The sequence below is a fragment of the Atractosteus spatula genome, chromosome 1 (assembly GCF_055471065.1).
Source record: "Atractosteus spatula isolate fAtrSpa1 chromosome 1, fAtrSpa1.hap1, whole genome shotgun sequence".
NCBI lineage: Eukaryota > Metazoa > Chordata > Actinopteri > Semionotiformes > Lepisosteidae > Atractosteus > Atractosteus spatula.
The window spans coordinates 49,471,584-49,487,978 of NC_142706.1; the positions used below are offsets into that span (position 1 = coordinate 49,471,584).

Consider the following 16,395-nt stretch of genomic DNA (forward strand, 5'->3'; position numbering starts at 1 on the left):
TCAGGAATTGTGCGCAATGTTTGTGTAGAGTTCATACATATCTCCATTTATATATACTTATTTGGAAGTAATAACCTGTATTACAACAATAGGTGAGTACAATATATCAGTGTTTTCACCTTGGTGTATCCAAGTGAAATGTCTAATTAGCCAATCTGCTGGCAATGAATAGTCTGTATATGTTGTGGGAAATATTAGTGGAGCCTTCCTTTTCAGAAAGTGAACAGAGATCATAATACTTAAGTCATTACAGGATTCACAGGACTTAATGTTTGCATTCTGGGACAGTACTAGTTCAATTAATAGGGTTACAAGAACTCCTGTAGTTTTAAAAACAGTTAACAGTTTAAATAGTTAAGGCTCTGTAACTGCTTGCTTTGTTATGAGTCCACATGATATGTTTGTTATGAGCACAGCATCTGTGATAACCTTAAATACCATTTTAAAGATGGCTGGCTTTATGAAATGTGGTCAAAATCTGAACACACTACTGTCAGAGTGGGAACAAGAGGCCAATCTTCAAGAACACTTGGTTTGCAGATTAAAAGTATCATCTGGCTACATGAGCTTGCCGAGCCACTCACTTCAAACCTCACCCATTAGATTTATAGCATCACAAGTGGGATATATACGAAACTGACAACTGGCACCCACTATTTTCTGTCTTTTAAGCCTCTTAAAGAAGCACCTATCCAACAGATAGTTTGTAAACATCACTGCAGCAAGCTGTTAAGAACTGACCCCAGGAACTTGACACAAATTTATTACAAAGATGCACAGCTGTCACCAAATGAATGGGAGGAGAGGCCATTTTAACTGATGGATTCTTTACACAGGAAATCAAAGTTCCTAACAACTACAGAATAACAAGCTACAGTACCTTAACAGGGTTAAAATACTTAGCTCCAATCTGGTCTTTCTGGATGATCTAAATATGGAGCTCTCACCTATGGCATCTTCCTTTCTTTAATCTCTCTATACTCTCTACTCTTCTCCTGTGCCTGTTTAATGGAGTCTTTCTGGACTGTTGACACTTAATCATTTACCCAGAACTTAATTAACTAAAGGTAAATCTTACAATTACTTTGATCATGGAATCTGGGACACTTACATCTCAGCAAACATTCCATTGCTTTGAAGCTACAAATGTTGACATTATTCAGGTGCTCCCTGTTGCATATAGATTCACTTTATAACAATACAAACATTATTATCACATTGGTGCACATGCCTAAACACGGAAACGTGATGTATACCGGCCTTTGATTACACCTGTAGATATACTCGGGTATATTTAGTAAAACTTGAGTCATCTTATTTTTGGAAACACTCTTGTAAAAAGACACTGGGAAAGTTACCTCATACATTTTTCCAGAACTTCTTTCACAAATTTGGGTTTAGGTTTTTCGAGATCCTGGGTCAAGCAATCAGACCTACAGAAAATATGTATGAATTACAAAAAAAACATAGCACAAGTACAATCATTATTATTGAAATTCTTTTTCTAAATACACATTAGCAGAGGTATAGAAAAAGGCCTTCCAAATTATTCTAAAAAACATTTCATTGCGACTCTATATGTAAGGTTTCTGTTAAATAGATGTATATATACGCAGATAACTGATAACTATTCTTACCAGTCATCCCAGCTCCACCTAAACTGAAAGTTGCTTAAATGATGGGAGAACCAGTTGATAAGTCTGGAAAAAATATAAAACACAAGCCATAAATGTGCTGTCTTAAGAAAAACAAACCAACCACAAATATTACTTTCTAGTTCAGCTCAGTATGAAGAAACAGGTTTCATCACAAGTGACGTCAAGCCAACAAAGGTTTTCCACCCATGACATTATGACCTACTGGGAAATATAGTTGGAATTGTAAATACAGGTTTGAATGGGGAGCTGTCAGTCTGCAAGCTGCAAATTAACCACTAGATAATTTTATCATGATGAACAGAAGACAAAAAAACACATACTTGATACAGTTCTTGTTCTGCTGACGTATAGATTACCATTTTCATTTTGCTTTACTACATTACCAGAAGGGGGAAAATTAGAACTGTAAACGTTTTTTAGCTATATTGACCAAAACACTTGTGAAACCAACTCTGAAGAAAGAAAACTATAAAACATGGACTGCCCCAATCCAGTTTGTATGGGACACCCGTTTCTAAACAGAGGGAAAACCTGTGAATTGATGATCAATGAAGTTGTTCTGTTAATGTAAGAAAACGGATCTGAATGGTACTCAGATTTTGGCCCCAGACATTCTTTAAATTAACTTAACATGTCTTTGACTTAGATTACAATGAAATTTCTCCAGATTTTCAGAAATTTGTGATTTAATGCTGACTTATAAAAGTCCATACCGGTCTATACACGTTGTGTTCATTGTGTCCAGACGCATATACATCATCTCTGTGGCTTGAGCAAGCTGTGAGATTATAATCAAGGAACAACTGCAATGTTTTAAAAAGGGGTTGTTATGATTTTGAAAACTGTTCACAGAAGTAATTTTCACAAACGGAACACCTGCAATAACTTTAACTCTAATTGCTTTGGGGTGGGGAAAAACTACAGAACTGGAGCACAGTATGTTGTGAAGGGCAAACAAACAGTAATATTATAGTACAGATTGTCCTACTGTCTTAAACACTGTTTTGTTATTTGTAGAGGCATTAGCCCCAGTCTCCTGCATTTTGGCATTCTTTGGGATGAAAAGTCTTCTGTACATGTCCATGTTTAACAATGAAAAGCAAGAGAGTAGGAGTTAAAATCCAGTCCTACATACAAAATTTAAGAAGTTTAATAAAGGCAAAGCACATGCATTAGTTTTTATAACAATGAAAGAATGGATGCAATCATACTCAACATTACATGACATGGTACTAGTATTTTTTCCCTTGAATAGTAAAGAAAATACTCAAACAAAAGGAACATTAAAATATAGGACAACGTCTTGCAAAAATTAACATGAGCCTTTAAGGCCCAACAAGGATACAACTTGAGGCAGAGAACCGGGCTGAAGCTTGCACAGCTCAATCAGCAGTGTGGTGTACATGACGTCGATCTGAGGGGGTGAAGGGAGCTGGAAGAGCTCTCCGAAGATCACCTGTTGAAGACCCAAAGTACCAATAATTATTATAACTTGCCCTGTACTACAGTGTACAGCCTATATTTACTACGCTCAAGCCCCATCTATTTCCACCAAAATCAATGTTTAATAAGTTGCACAAAATTACTGTATTTAAACATACAGTGGCCAGTTGGGATAATCTGTTCCTAGCAGTGTCCCTATTTCTACTGCTTTAAATCAGGGATGAGCCACTCTAGTCCTTGATGCCTGCTGAGATGCACCATGTTAGGAATATCTTTGATATTTATTGCTAAATAGAACTAAACTAATTAATTGAATCTAAGATTCTCTTTCACATTTTAATCACTTGGCAGTTGAAGAGCACCTGCAAAACATTAAGGACTAGAGTTGTCCATATCATGTTTACACATAAGAAAATGTAATAGTGAAAGCTATATTTTCTTTGTCAATAAAATGGGCAAACTTTGTTGCAACAGAGGATGCCAACAGGGAACTGAAAACAAAATTCAAAATCAGTCTATCAAACCTAAAACACATGTGACAGATCTTAATTCTTTCTATTTGTGAATCCTGTTTATCTCTAGTAGTAACCAAAACCCGTTTGAAGATGTTTTGATGTGCTGCAGCTTGTAAGAAAAGACTTTTCTGAGTACTGTAATAATGTTTTATTAACCAAGAAATGTTATAAAACATTGTACCCCTAAATATTGTACCTGGAACATACTGTTGTAAAACTAGGAGCAACAGCACTGCTTGGTCTCTTTAACTCAGTGAGTCACAGACCTTATCTAGGACTCAGTGGTTTGATTCCTGGTGTCAGAACAGAATTCAAATACATTTTTTTAGAAATTTGCATGTAGGAAAAAGTAATGTCTAGTTATGACAGGGACGTTTCGGATAACTTAAGTATATATTTTTAGGGTTTGCTATATTTAGGTATTGCTGTTCACACAACACCCTGAAAAACAGTTTTGACTGACATTTGCCTACCGATATCCAATTCTGACCAGAAATGTGGGGGGCTTTTCAGTTTAAATTGATAGATGTTGATTAATTATGTGTGTGGAAGAGCTTTAAAATGAATGCTGCTTCAAATTCATGTAACCACAATGATAAAGGTGCATATTTTAAGCATTTGAAAAAGGGTCATTTCAAAAAAATATTTCATCTGAGAGTCTAACATGCTGTTTTCTAAATTTATATTTTTTCCTTTTTTACATTTTGTGTTCAGTAAAATATAAACACTAAATAGAAAAAACCCTACAGACATTAGAGGAAGGCTTGTAGTTGGGATGTGGATGGATGAATGCAGTATGTGGGAGGGATATATATTAATCTGTCAGACCACAACAATGTAAAGTCAAAATGCCTACAGTTTATGCAAACAGTTGCAGTCCATTAAAATGTTAATGGACAAAGGCCTTCAAATTCAAAACATTAATTTTAATGACTTTTTTTCTCTTTCTAGTTTCCAAAGAAAATAACACTAAAAACTTAATTTTGACTTGGCAGCCTTCTACAATACCATTATATTCGGCAAGATAACACCTCAGCAGGAAATGCAGTAGACTAAGTGTGCTTGTTGCAGTCTGGCTGGTTAGCAAAAACAGCCAGGAAAATGTTGTGTTTTAGAACAGTGCTCAAAGAAAAAAACCCAACCAAAAGTCTTCTTATACAAAAGCGCTTGTCTAAAATTAGTGACTATAATCTATTAAAAACAGCAACTGAATTATATGTCAGATAATCCCGTTCGCTCCTGACATGTTAAACATAATTCAATTTTAAAATTGTAACAGTGATTATGAGCGTTGATTATTTTGAAAATATGAATATGTAGAAGTTTACAATAGGCATAGGCCAAATTTTGTGGCATGTTTCTAACAATATTAGATTGGAACTAACTTAATATTCTTTCATGCTGGGTGAGAGTAGATTAGATTTCTTATTGGTGATATGACATCCAGTTAACATCCAGTACTCTGTTAGTTTGCAGCAACCTTGGTCTATCTTTCACATTTCAGAGGAGGAGTGAGGCCAGCTTTGGAATCTCAAGGATTCACACCTTTTGCTAATAATTTTTAAATGGTAGTGTAAGGGTCTGTGTTATATTGTAACTAAATAGGTCTTCTAAGGTTATACCTTCTCACTGCCCACGAAAATGAAAATCATGACCTGACTAAGTTTATAACTATATATGACTGTGTGTTCTTAGGTATTTTAAGGTGTTAAAAGTTTTACTTGTACATTAATATGGAACCTCCCCACTCCCTATTGTAATGGAACTGTTGTAAGAACAGCCATTTTGTAACAATATAGACAGTAACTTGAGCAACATGCAATAATTTGCTTATTTTCACTGAACAAAAATAAAATTATAATATAAAATATTTTAAACAGTATAGAACCATCATGATGATACAGTAAATAAGAAAAATTATATTTAGGATTTGTGTAATCAAACATTCCAAACATGTTAGAACTGGCTCTCTATAATTGTTTAAAGCAGCTAGTAGTGGGAAAAACTAGTATTCACATACCTCCACAATGTGATAATTGAGGGGAATTTTATTCTTCCCTGGGTAGCTCAGAAGCTGGGCAGCACTAAATTAAAATGGAAACAAATAAGTTATTCAAAGAAATGTTTTATTTATTCCAATTGTTTATCTGATGCATCATAGACACTTTTAGTAAATTCAAACTTGAAATTAACTATTAACGTTAACTATAAATCCACAATAAAGCAAGGGAACACTCCTTCATCCATATTTGGACAGTCCAATTAATAGCAGTAATTTGATTACTGTAATGAAACAAGCTAATTTACACATGAACTCCAACGATGACTGAGCAGTGTTCCTCCTTTTTAAAACGGATTGTTGGAATGATTATGGAGATATTAAAAACATTGTTGATCTTTTACAGCAATGTGAAATGCAATATTGTGCAGAAGTTGCAAATTATATTGTAGCATTGCACCATCACATGGATAACAAGTTGGAATTTCACAATGGATTTTTTTTGTATGAAATGCATTTCACTGTAAAATTCAAATACTTTCAGCTTGCTACTGCTTTGAATATAAGAACTAAAGAAAAACTTGCAGAGAGGTGGAATGAAGATCTAAAGCAGGAGAAACGGAAGATAGACACATACAGACTACCCTATCCCTACAACTACAAATCTCAAGTCCTGAAAGTGCCAGACCTGTAAAGAGTTTACATTAGCGGTTCCAATACATCCATGCCCATGAAAGCTGACTAATACTGCATTACTATAGCCACCACTATAGTGCAAAAGTGACAGTGTGGATTTAAAGCCATAATGAAGCTAGTATGCCATAAAACATAAATTTTTGTATACCGTACCAAGATCAGAAGTGAATCTTAGACCGTGCTTATGAAAGGGTTAGGATCTTCACAAAATGTGCATATCACTCTGCTTTGCAAGGCAAAAGGTGATCACATAATAGTGAGAACTCATTAAGTATAAATAGCAGCTCACCAGGTCTTCCTCTCTCTCCAGTGTGACTTGATAATGCAGTGAAGATTTTCCTCAATCACAAAGCGCTCCGCTGAATGACTCCCAGGCATAACGGGACCCTGGAAAAATCACAGGAGTGGTATGACACTCAGGCACATGCAAATGAACAGCAATATTCCTCGATACCACAAGAAAAAGGAGTAGCACGTGCATAGGTAAACGTCACATTAAAGTGTTAATTTATACTTCAGGGACATTATGTTAACACTGTAAAAAGTATGAGTCTTCTAAATGAACCCTGACTACAATTTTCATCACTGCGCCACAATAAAGGATGCAACTACTCTGGAACCAGTGCTGACAAGAGGTACTATATCAAAAAGAATGTGCTATACTCACAGCCTAAACAAACTGAACCTTTTTAACCCTTGAATAGACTCTAGGGGACCTGATTCAAGTATTTAAAAAGGCATGGATTGTTTCCTCTTATTCAAGTTCCACTGTTCAGTCTGAGGAAGTCTACTGGATTGACTTTGTGAAAGCACATTTAAAATGAGAACACGAAGCACTTCTAAATGCATGCTAAACAAATGGAATCCTTTCCCATATGCCATACAGTGCTCTCATCACTAAACAGGGGAGACAGTAAACAATGCACACATCACTAAACAGGTGAGAAACATATTATAGCCTAGGGGACACTACAAATAGGAAATCAGTATTCACACAAATATAACACAGTCCCTTTCTTAAGGCCTTGTCTTTAGCCTAGTGCTCAAATGACCTAAATATATTTAAGTTATGTACGAAGGAGGTATTGAGCTAACTGCTTCTCCTCTCACTTCTTTCTTCTCATTTCTTCAACAATTCTCTGTTTCTTTATGGTCTTTTTATCCTGTTTTTGAGTCTTCTCTTTCTAGGTCTTATCCTCAATGAATGCTGATTTAACTACATTTGGTTTAGTGCTCATTTAAACTTAGTGCAACTATTTGGCCTCTTGGATCTTTGGCCATAATGGCTGCCTCAAGAGACATAATAAGATAAGGGTACAGTTCTGCAAATACTCCAGGAAAGGCTATTTTTTTATTGGGCACCAATAAATCCCACTGTTTTATCTGGTACTTTAAACCGACTGCGTCGGTGCCGCCACATGCTCCAACGATCAGCTTGAGTTCTTCCTGCACCATTTCACCAACTTCCACCCGTCCCTCAAATATACGGTTAACATATCTTCCACTACTCTTCCGTTTCTAGACATCAACCTCTCTATCAACTACCCCCGACTCTCCACTTCAGTTTATTACAAACCCACGGATTCACACAGCTACCTCCTGTACAGCTCATTTCACCCCAACCACACTAAAAACTCTCTTCCTTTTTCACAGTTCCTTAGGTTACGACGATTATGCTGCGACGACATCGACTTCGAGAACCAAGCCCTCGAAATGTACTCCTTTTTCATCAACAGAGGATACCCCAGCAGTGTGATTGACAGGGCCCTTGCCCGAGCCAAAAACACCCCCCGGACCATCAACCCGATCAGGAACTCCCGTCGTAACAACCGCATTCCTTTGGTGCTTCCTTACCGCCCTAACACACTTCCTATCCCCAGGACCATTAACCACAACTTCTCCATCCTACAGGATGATCCCTCCATTGGGGCCCTCTTTTCTGATCGACCTATCATCTCATATCGCCGACCACCTAATCTGCGTAACCTCCTTGTTCACAGCTCCCTTGACCGCCCTCAACAACCATCCACACCTGGCACTTTCCCTTGCAACAGAACTCGCTGTATCACCTGCAAGTACACATCCACCACCACACTCATTCAAGGCCCCTCAGGACAATTCCGGATCACCCAGACAGCATCTTGTACCTCCAGAAACCTTATTTACTGTATCTCTTGCAGTAAATGCCCAGCCATCTACATTGGAGAAACTGGAAGAAAACTCGGAGACCGCTTCAGAGAACACGTCAGGGCTGTGAAGATTAAAGATCTCTCCAAGCCCATTGTTTCTCATTTCACCTCTGACGGCCACGACCACTCTAACCTCTCCGTCTGTGTTCTCAAAGACGGTTTTCCGAACTCATACATCAGAAAGACCACCGAAACTAAAATTATTCTGCAGCTTGGATCACACATTCTCCCTTCCCTTAACGACAGACTACTGTTCTTTTAAATTTTCTCCATTCATTGGAAGTTTCATTTCACACCTCTCTGCACCCATTCTGACTTCACACCTCTTGATTGGCCTCTCTTTCTGTCCCCTGCTCCCGCCTCTCACTCCTCCTCCCTCCCAACCTTTGTTCTCCCGCTACTTTACCTTTGCCTACTGCCCTGTCTCTCTCACACCTGAAGAAGGCTCCATGGCCGAAATGTTGTGTTCTCTTTCTTCTTTTTTTCAGCATGGAATAAACCTATTACTTGTTCCTTTAAACATTAGGACACCCCAGTGTCACACACAATCATCTGAATCTGACATGCCTTGGAAAACCTTGCAGGTTATGTAAGGGCTTATCCAGCTTGATTACTCACCTCAGGGGCATCTGTGTAGTCAAACATACGGAAGATGACCCTGGGCATGGGGTACACTGTGTCCTCAGTATGGGGTGGAGGAGTGAAGGGCGGCAGATTGTGCTGCAGGGCCTCACAAAGCACACTATCAAAAGCGATGTACGGCCGGAGGATATGGCGCTCTTGCCAACGGTCCTTCTTCAGCTTTTGTATCTGAGCCCAGAGGCAGTCCAAGTACTGTAGAGAGAGAGGTGGGGGTTGAATGAAAAAGAGAAAAGAGAAAGCAAAGAGCAACTGAAAGTGATAGGAGTTGACACAAGTTCAGAACTTGACACACTGGTTGAAACAAGCATTTGTCTTATCTTGAAATGGTTTAATGCTCATATTAGAATGGAATTCCGTTTAAGTTTTCAGATTAATGCTTCTCCGTGAACAAAAAAAGTGTTCACAACATGTGATCCTGCAAAACTGCACCAACATCAAACAATTTGAGCCATAACTTCTATCATGTTAAATCTGGCCAGTACCCATGTGCTACAGTGGGCATAGAAAGTCACCACCCCCTTTCAAAATGTTCACCTTTTGTTGCCCTAAATTCCAAAAAGAAGACAAATAAAATCAGACTTTTTCCAGTTTTATTTACAAATTGTACCTTGCAACATCCAAGTGAAAAAAGAAAGCAGAATTTCTGAAAACAATTAAAATAAAAAAAGTTGAATAACATGGTTGGATAAGAGAACACCTCCCTGAGTCAATTCTTGGTGGAATCACCTTTTGCTTGAATTACAGCCTTGAGTCTGTTTGGATACATCTCTACTAACTTTGCCCACCTAGAGGGAGGAATATTTGCCCATTCCTCCTTACAGAATTGTTCAAGCTCAATCAAACTGCCTGGTCACCGTTGAAGGACTGCCCTCTTTAAGTCAATCCAAAGATTTTCGATGGGATTTAGGTCGGGGATCTGACTAGGCCACTCAAGGACATTCAAGGAATTTGCCTGTATTTTGCACCATCCATCTTCCTTTCTATCCTGACAAGAGCCCCAGTCCCAGCTGAAGAGAAACACCCCCACAACAGGTTGCTGCCACCACTGCGCTTTACTGTAGGAATGGTGTTCTTTGGACGGTAAGATGTATTGGGTTTTCGCCAGATGTACCGTTTTGCATTCCGGTAAAAAAGTTTGATTTTGGTCTCATCTGACCCCAGCACCTTTTGCCACTTGGCCACAGAATATTTAAGGTGCTTTTTAGCAAAACAAACGAGATTTGATGTGGCTTTTTTTAAGGAGTGGCTTTTTTCTTGCCACCCTCCCATACAGGCCAGATTTGTGGAGCGCTTGTGATATTGTAGTCACATGCACAAAATGACTAGTCTTTGTCATAAAGGCCTGTAGTTCATTCAATGTTGCCACCGGCCTCTTGGTAGCCTCTCTGATCAGTCTTCTTCTTGCTTGGTCATCCAGTTTGGAGGGACAGCCTGATCTAGGCAAGGTCTGGGTGGTGCCATACGCCTTCCACTTCTTAATGATGGTCTTGACTGTGCTCCATGGGATACTTAAGCCTTTGACATTTTTTTATACCCATCTCCTGACTTATGCCTTTTCACAACTTTATCTCTAAATTCTTTTGAAAGCACCTTTCCGCCCATAATGGATTCTTTGCTTAAAATGACTTCCAAGCAGTGGAATCCTCTAGAAACAGCTGCTTTTATTCTGAACTATTCAAAATCACCACAATTGATCACAGGTGGGAGCCAATTAGTTTGATGTGTGATCTGCAAGGTGACTGGTTTTACCTGAGCAAGTTTACAAATGCAATTGTAAGGTGGGTGTTCACTTATCCAAATAAGGTATTTTACTGCTGTAATATTAATTAATACTCAGAATGTTTTAGAATTGTATTTTCACTTGGCTAATGTGGGTTTCTGTGTGCAAATAAAAATGGAACAAGCCTAATTTAATTTGTTTTTATTTTCAGAGTGTCATACAACAAAAGGTACAACTTTTGAAAGGGAGGGGTGACTTTCTATACCCACTGTATATACGTGCTTTGTCAATCTTGGAAGATGAAGTGCACATTGGCAAAAACACTTTCACAACACATCTAAACTAGGTAAGATGAAAGACAGGTTTTTTTCGCTTGCATTTCAAAATGGTGAGAAGTAAAGAAAAATGTCAGATAGGTTATTAGACAGTTGAATGCTCTTCTTTCACTGTCTTATTACATTATCACATCTTCATCTTCTAAAAGAAAACTACATCCTTGTTTTATGAACAGAAAGCATTTATGAAAAAAAACCCATAAAATAAAAAATCATTTAAAAATATTTTTCCAATATCTTACAGCTAAACATTTATATAATATTCCCAATACTATAATTCTGGCCTATAAATGACTATAATTCTATAGTATAACTGCTGGTGCAAGACTTTTTACTACAGATGTCGGTCAAGTCTCAATGATTCCCACTTCTACTAATATGTCCTGAAAACAAGTGCTCGGAAGTTAGTTTGCCTTGCTCTTGAATAATATTCAATTTCTGCTCACCTCCTCCTGGGGGTGTGGTTTCTCAGCAGTCCAGACCTGCAACATCGGCACATGCGTCTTCTGTCGTCTCCTGAAATAAAATCACAGCTTCTATCGTACTAAGCACAGGTATGGTAGCTCTCCTCTAAATGAAGAGGAATTAAACCTCTCCTGTAAGTTACAAATTTCATTCTAAACTCTTTGTACCCCACTTTAAAAAAGGTCCTGTAGAACTCTTCCATTTTAATGATGCATTGCTAGAATAGGGAGATTGGTTCCCATTCACTTGTGTGCATCCGTCTTTTAAGAGAGGGAGATTTCGTCTTGGGTCTGTTCCATCTATCCTAGAATACAGGTTTCGTCATATTGATCTGTTAAGGAGTTATCGTGGTGGACTTAGAATACAGAATGCAGTAAGTCTGCTCACTTTAGGTAGCCATCAATCTGGTTGAGCAGCCGATCCATCTCCACATCCTTCTTCTCATACAGCTCCTTACCAACCCAGGGCAGAGAAGAGAGCACAGCGTACACGTACCAGTCACAGCGCACCTGAAACACACAGCAGCGCTTCACTCAGGGCAAGAACACTGGCCAAGGTAGGAAAATACATTTTTTAAACCACAATGTCTTGCTAAATCAAATGAGGCCTTGTTTTATTTTTTGTGACTTAACTGCAACTTGGGAGTTAAAAACCAACCTTCTCAAATTGGTTTTGGATGTAGTCAACCGAATGGATTGATAAAGGAAAAAAACTTCACCATTACTTTTTTTACATCATTAAAAATAAGGGCTGTCCTGCAAATCCACTATATTCAATTCCATCATAATGACAGAAAATTAAAATGCAATATAGCCAGGTATTCAGTTATTCTTTGTCTCTTCAAGTTAAGACTTTCTGTTAAACCTGCAGGTTTTATGAATATCCAGAGACCTATGAACCAATAATATATTTTATATTTACTCCAATAAACATTTCTTTAATAAAATTAACAACAGACCTTTTCTCTCCTTCTAGGACAAAAAAAAATATTTACTAAAAGCAAATGGAATACCATTTCTTGGGAAATCTAAATCCACAACTGTCTAATTTTAGACTAAATTTTTGTTCTAACACCTAAACTTCGGTAATAATCACCTGCGGCACATCTTCCTCTTGTATCACACTGACGAAGTTTTCAAACATGGCCACCATAGAGGGAGCTGCAATTACATGACAATTCACCAAATCACACAGGAAACGGACCTAGGGAAGAAAAGAAGATAATGTTAAATCACTTTGAGTCGCTATCCCACTAGGACACGTTTTTTAATAATCGAGTGAAAAATAAGAAAGTGATTTATTACTTAAATGTACATGTGAGGCAACACAAACCTCATTATTAAAGAGAAAGATGGAGAGAGACAGCCTTCTTATGACAGATTTGAAAGGAAATTGATCTTTTCAGAGATAAGCCAGAGGAAAGAAAAATACTACAAACCTTAACCCTTCTCAAGTTCAGAAATACTTATACATACACATACAGATGAGTTGTCGGAGCTCAGTCAAGCACAGTCTTTATATTGTTTGTACATTTAAAATATACATCCAATATCAGAAATGTTATTGTGGGTGATGGTTGTGGCTTATCCTGGATGCACCCATTATTGATGCCAACGTGTCTCTGGAAGGAAAGAGTACCTGACGGCACTCTTGGCAGTGCAATGGCTCTGTGGCTAAGGATCTACCCTGTGGCTGGAAGGTTGCCGGTTCGTATCCCGCGGCCGGCAGAGGAATCCTACTCCGTTGGGCCCCTGAGCAAGGCCCTTAACCCCAGCTGCTCCAGGGGTGCTGTATAAATGGCTGACACTGCGCTCTGACTCCAAGTTTCCCTCCCTGTCTGTGTGTCTCATGGAGAGCAAGTTGGGGTATGTGAAAAGACACACTCCTAATACAAGAAATTGTATATGGCCAATAAAGTGATCTTCTCTTATATAAGTCCCAATCTAGAGCTGGCTCCAGGACCCAAGGGTTCTAAGGCAGCACCATTACCATCACCACGCCGTCCATGTTAAAATATTGGAAATTAAGACTGAGTGAAGAATAACAATTGTTCATAAGAGGTTCTTTAGAAGATCTTTAACAAAACGTGTTTTACATTTACAGAGCCTACAGAAAGTCTGCATACCCCTTTGAAAGTAACATTTTGTGGCCTAACAGCCTGAAATCAAGACACATTAAATCAGGATTTATTTTACCTTTACGTACACATTGTGACACTGAACCTCCAAGTGATAAACAGTAATTTGTAATTACATTTCAAAAAGTAATTACAAATTACTTCTGGGGGTGGCCCTGCTCGTCCCTTCAGGGGGTGTCCAGTGTGTCTTTATAGCGGCACACAGCTGTGGCTCATTCTCTTGTAGCCAGAACAGCTGTAACTACAAAGGCGAGCTCCACGCTGGACACACCCCCGCGTAATGCCAGAAATATATTGCTCCCCCTTGCTTATTACCGCCAGTTTCTTACTGGTTCAGACAATTTAAGGGACCGGGCCAGCTTCTGTTCAAAGCTGGACTTAAAAATATACATCCAGCAGGAGTAAATTTAAATAAATGAAAATGCAATTGTAAAGTACAATGAAAAAAATACTCAAAACCATATTATCCTTTGTTGCTTGATAAAATTAAAAACATATAAGTAAAATATATAATAACAATGAAATTCTGATAGTATAATTAATTTCTAATACAATATTACAGGGCTTTCCAATCATGTCCTGCAAGGTCAGTGCAGGTTTTTGTTCAACTTCAGCTTTTGACATTAGTTTAATATGTACAATATATATATATACTGATGGAAAAAAGAAATGCAACATTTTCTGGAATGAGAATACTATAGTTATAGCTTATGTACTTTCACAAAAAGTTGTCAATTTGTTTTAAGCCCTCTGACCAGCAATACAGCTTGTGCAGTAAGGCATTGCAGTTTGCCAATTACATGAAAGCTCGTTAGGTGCACGTTTACCAACGAGGTCCAGGTGGAACAATGCCTGATCAGGTCACCATTAAAAAGGCCGTAATTCAAAGCTCAGGTCATTGCAAGAAAAAAGGCCACACAGTCAGTTTTCTATGCATTCCATAATGCTTCGAATGTCACCAGAAGCAAGGGAGAGGGTCATTGGCATGCTGCAGGCAGACATGTCATGTGCCAGCGGTGCCAGACACCATGGAGTAAGCCGCTCCACTGTGTCCCGACTGCAGAGAAGGTTTCAGCAGACCGGCAGGACAGATGACTGTCCAAGATCCAGCTGCCCTCAAGTGACCACACCAGAGCAAGACCAACACATCAGACTGGTCCATCTGAGAGATCGTTTCCGTACTGAAACTGCCAGCAGACACAATGCCCGCACCAGTGACAGGATAGTGAGGCTCTATGCTGCTGGCCTTAGAGCAAGGCGACCTGTCAGAGGCCCTCTGCTCACACCTCACCTGACTGGCTTGGGCCAGACAGAGGCTGTGATGGACTCATCAGCAGTGCCATCAAGTCCTCTTCACGGATGAGTCACTCTTCAGCCTATTCCACGCAGACGGGAGGGCTAGTGTGGAGGAGGAGGTGTTGCGTTTCTTTTTTGCTCCCATCAGTATATATATAGATACCCTCTCCCAGTTCTTTAGGTGCTGCTGCTTTGAAGATTACCCAAAATCCTGCCAGGACACGGACTGGCTAGTAGTGCAACAGTGAATTTAACTTTAAAAAATAAAAATGACTTTAATGTTAAAAATGTCTTCATCGTTGCAAACACAAAGAAGCTTAAGGACACTTTAAATTGACACTAATCGCTGAAATCAGCTTATTCTTTTAATAACCCAATGACTTGGAATCTCCAGTGATTAACTCAGCTTCACCTCTATGATACTGGCACCAATAGTGGGTGGACAAGGGCCATGCATGCTTCCACTTAAATGCGCACTATCACAGTCATCACCTCTTTACAGAAGTCCTACAGACTTAACAGCAGTTATTTTGAACATGACAAGACTCTCATGAACAACACTAAAGACTCAAAGGCACCCAAGAGGTCACAGGGGATACTGCTGAAGCACAGTGCAACAACACTCTGGGCAACTACAGTGGAATTCACCACATTGTTACTTACAGCCTGGGGGATTAAATCGCTTCTTACGATTTTCTCTTTGAAACAGTCTAAGTGTAAACTGAACAATATTTTTCTTCTGAAAAAGAAGACACTAGAGCAGAAACATTACAATAAATGCCTAGAAGGTTATAGCAACACGCCATATTTCTCCTGCAAAATAATGAGATACTAACTCACCAGGTAGACAGCTTCACTGAACAAGTTTGACTTCAAGGTCTCTTTGAGCTGTCGAACCATAGCTTCCACAAACTCCCCCCCAAAGTTGTAATTCCTGGCATTGAGCAGCCCCACCAGCGTGGTGTATACAGTCAACTTCTCTGGAAGGAGACGAGCCCTGTGGATTTAAATGTATTAGTCTTCTCAAGATGCTTTGATATCCAAAAACACATCATACTTAGTCAATTGCTCTCTTAAAATGCTTCATTTTACACGCATTGAACTGGGACAGACATTCATCTCCATAAACGTTTTTATACTTTTTCCAATGTTTGCAGACATGTTGCATTCCTTGATGACATATTCCTTGGTGGCATATATCCAAGGATGCGCTGCATTCATAACTCATTCCCCCTTAATGAACAAAACACCAATTGCACCACCATTTCCCTTCTGCTGCTGACAGCCTACCTGAGAGGTA

At 38.8% G+C, this 16,395-nt stretch overlaps 1 protein-coding gene across 1 annotated transcript in view; it reads right to left on the minus strand.

Annotated features, from left to right (window-relative positions):
- The window catches only part of ncbp1 (nuclear cap binding protein subunit 1), a 30,495-nt gene that overhangs the window by 10,496 nt on the left and 3,604 nt on the right, over positions 1-16,395 (minus strand). The window contains exons 4-14 of the mRNA XM_088918045.1: positions 15,936-16,092; positions 12,758-12,865; positions 12,050-12,171; positions 11,644-11,713; positions 9,119-9,334; positions 6,601-6,698; positions 5,637-5,700; positions 3,004-3,114; positions 2,372-2,436; positions 1,638-1,700; positions 1,359-1,433 (exon numbers count right to left, since the gene is read on the minus strand). Coding sequence (XP_088774171.1) covers positions 1,359-1,433; positions 1,638-1,700; positions 2,372-2,436; positions 3,004-3,114; positions 5,637-5,700; positions 6,601-6,698; positions 9,119-9,334; positions 11,644-11,713; positions 12,050-12,171; positions 12,758-12,865; positions 15,936-16,092 — 1,149 coding nt within the window. The remainder of the gene's footprint in view (positions 1-1,358; positions 1,434-1,637; positions 1,701-2,371; positions 2,437-3,003; positions 3,115-5,636; positions 5,701-6,600; positions 6,699-9,118; positions 9,335-11,643; positions 11,714-12,049; positions 12,172-12,757; positions 12,866-15,935; positions 16,093-16,395) is intronic.